Below are 3,261 nucleotides of genomic sequence, written 5' to 3'. Positions count from 1 at the left end.
TACATGTGTGTAAACGAAAGGGAGAACAGTGAAATAGGAGCAGTGAAATAGGAGCAGAGGTGGTGAAGGTGCAGGAGTTTAGGTACTTAGGATCAACTGTTCAGAGGAGGGGAGACTGTGGAAGAGAGGTGAAGAATAGAGTACAGGCAGGATGGAACAGCTGGGGAAAAGTGTCAGGAGTGATCTGTGACAGAAGAGTGTCAGCTAAGGTGAAGGGAAAGGTTTACAGGACAGTGGTGAGACCAGCCATGATGTATGGTTTAGAGACAGTAGCAATAGGCAGAAGACAGGAGGAGGAGCTGGAGGTGGCAGAGTTAAAGATGCTAAGATTCTCTTTAGGAGTGACAAGAATGGACAGGATTAGGAATGAGGTCATTAGAGGGACAACACAGACAGGAAGGTTTGGAGAAAAAGCTAGAGAAGCCAGATTGAGATGGTTTGGACATGTGCAGAGGAGGGACAGTGGATACATTGGTAGAAGAATGTTAGAGATGGAGCTACCAGGTAGGATACAAAGAGGAGATATATGGATGCAGTGAGGGAGGACATGGAGATAGTTGGAGTCAGAGGAGAAGATACAGAGAACAGGGAGAGATGGAAATCAGTGATTCACTGTGGCAACCCCTGAAAAAGGGACAAAGCCGAAAGAAAAAGAAGAAGAAGATATTATTCATAAACTGCTGGGAAACATGATGCAAGACAACCCAAAAAAAAAACTCTTGTGACCCACCTGAGGGGACATTGGTTTAGAGACAGTGGTTCTGTCTAACAGACAAAAGGCTGAGCTGGAGGTGAAGAGGTGAAAATGCTGAGATTCTCTCTGGTAGAGACCAGGATGGACAGGATTTGAACAAAGCAGATCAGAGGGACAGTGAAGGTGGAGATGGTTTGGACTAGGGTTGAGGAGAGAGAGTGGATTATTATTGTAGTGGGCAAAGGATGTTGGAGATGGAGATGACAGACAAGATGGAGGGAGTGAGATCCCAGAAAAGACTTGTCATAAAACAGGACATGGAGAGAGTTTGTGTAAAGATGGCATGTGATAGGGTGAGATGGAGGCAGATGAGCTGTCATTATTTTTTTAAATAATGTGCGTTTAGAGCAGTAGGGGTTAGAGAGTACCAAGGAACAGAGAAGATGCTGTTGACGTGCTTGAACATGCATTAAATACAGCAGTCGGAAGTGAGTTCTTGTTAAGTGATGAGTCTTACAACTATGATTTTGTCACTTCCCTGGAAATTTTATTTCTAGCACAATTTAACTAAGTAAACAACTGACTTACTTTGGAAATCCAGTCTGTTGTCTGAAACATTGTCTAACATTTTGGGTTATTCTTGCTTTTACTTGTTTTGTGGTAGGGTGTCAGTTAAATATTCAAATTTGATGCATCATATTCATTACAACTAATGATTTAGTGTGTTTGCAACAAAATTGCCTTATGGGTTTCTCAAACAGCAACATATCTTTTATTTGCACGTGGTTAGCAGGAAAACAGTTTTATTTGTTCATCACTCATCACTCAGAGCATTCTATCCATTTTCTAAAATTGTATTTGACAAATGCATACAGCTAGCATACCCAGACTGGCTTTCTTGGATTTCGATTAAAAAAAGAGGGAAAGCTTACAAAAATGGGCATGGAAAATTTTTAAAAAAGTTTTATTATAAGACATTTTAAACAGAAAAACACCAATTCACATAGGGCTGTTAGCCAGTGGTCCAATTAGCTTAGCATTCCTAGCATCACTTTTTTTGTCACAGTTTTGTTGTTGTCTCAAACCAAATACAAATATATGTACAGTAATATTTGAAAAACAAAGCACATATCTATTCAAATTATTTTCTTAAAAAAAAACCCAGTTTATTCGTTATCTCCTGTATCACAGCTGCTCCAAATGTTGTTATTGTTGTCGTCACTACTCAGGCAACATTCACATCTTTTTCACTTTGACACAGCGTTTGTTCTGTAAGAAAATATTTGGACACGTTAGCATTCTTTGGAATATGTGGTGTGAATATTACAAGTATTCACAACCCCAACCACAATCTATTCACAATAAAAATCACATTCACACTGCATGTTTCACAATCAAACTTATCTCCAACTCTCCAAACCAAACGTACACCCTCAGAGCCTGTGTCTACGTACTCTGCGTTTCCCATGGCAGGGTTTCTTCATTTTATCCACGTGACTCATCACCATGTGGACCCAGGGCTCGTCAGCAGGGACACACAGTTTCTTGTTCCGTCTGGTCACCAGTCTGACAATCCAAACAACAATCAGACATTTAGATTATATTGCTACCCAATTAAAAAAAATGTAACCATTTGTTTTCACACTTACATGGTGGCCTCAATGGAGCAGCCCTGACCAGCGCTCTGCTGATGGTAATCAGTGATAATGTGTTTGGTGATGGTTTTGTTCTTGACACTGAGGCAGCAGTCGATGACCATCTGAGGCTGACACACTGAGAACAAACACACACACACACACCATGCTGTCATCATCACGTCATTGTCATGTAACATTAGTGGATTCAACTATTTAACTACAATAAATTGCATTAATACATTATTACTACAGTGTTATGACGCAATTCAGCTACTCATTTAGATGCTGTGTAATGTGCAATTATATTTTAAAAGTGTAGCTTAATGAAAAAAAGTGACATACATTTTGATATGGAAACACACAACAAATATGTTTGTTTTTCCACAACTGAATCAACTTTATACTGTAGCAGCTAAAATAATTCTCAACCCTAACATTCATGTAATCAAATCACAGCCACCACCCTAGGAGTAAGTGTTATCTTATTTGTTATAGAAAAAAATAAGTCACCCTTTGAGTCCATAGCCAGAGTCATAACAGTTTAACAAACACCTTCAAGTAACAGTGACTCATAGTCCTCTTTCACTTTTCAGTGGCTACAAATAAGGTCAGTTTTAACAACTCAGCTTTTTATGTGCCTGCTAATTTATGTCAGATTCACAGTGTCCTGACATCAGACCGTCACTTGGTTCTCTACTGTAAACCTCTCACTATCCTACTCTGAATTCCATAGAAAATCATTATGTTAGTTTACACCAACACAAGGAGATTCTAATCCACCACATTCTTAATCCAGTCCTATTTTAATGTTCACTCATCTTACAATAATACAAAAGAAGAGAGAGAAAAAAATCAGTGCTCACGAATGCAGCAGCAGCTGAACATGACGATGAAGCAGCAGCAGATGAAGATCTTCACAGTCACACTCAT

General features: G+C 39.3%; 1 protein-coding gene across 1 annotated transcript; it reads right to left on the bottom strand.

Annotated features, from left to right (window-relative positions):
- Nucleotides 1-1,930: 1,930 nt before the first annotated feature.
- cck (cholecystokinin) lies at nt 1,931-3,261 on the bottom strand. Its single transcript, NM_001294227.1, has 4 exons — nt 3,195-3,261; nt 2,344-2,467; nt 2,149-2,260; nt 1,931-1,963 (listed from the first exon to the last, which is right to left on the bottom strand). Exons 1-4 carry the CDS (start codon nt 3,259-3,261, stop codon nt 1,931-1,933), a joined length of 336 nt encoding a protein of 111 aa, NP_001281156.1.

The sequence above is a fragment of the Cynoglossus semilaevis genome, chromosome Z, assembly GCF_000523025.1.
Source record: "Cynoglossus semilaevis isolate Cse_v1.0 chromosome Z, Cse_v1.0, whole genome shotgun sequence".
Taxonomy (NCBI): domain Eukaryota; kingdom Metazoa; phylum Chordata; class Actinopteri; order Pleuronectiformes; family Cynoglossidae; genus Cynoglossus; species Cynoglossus semilaevis.
The sequence above is the reverse complement of the archived record's forward strand: the minus strand, read 5'-3'. Positions and strand labels throughout refer to the sequence as shown.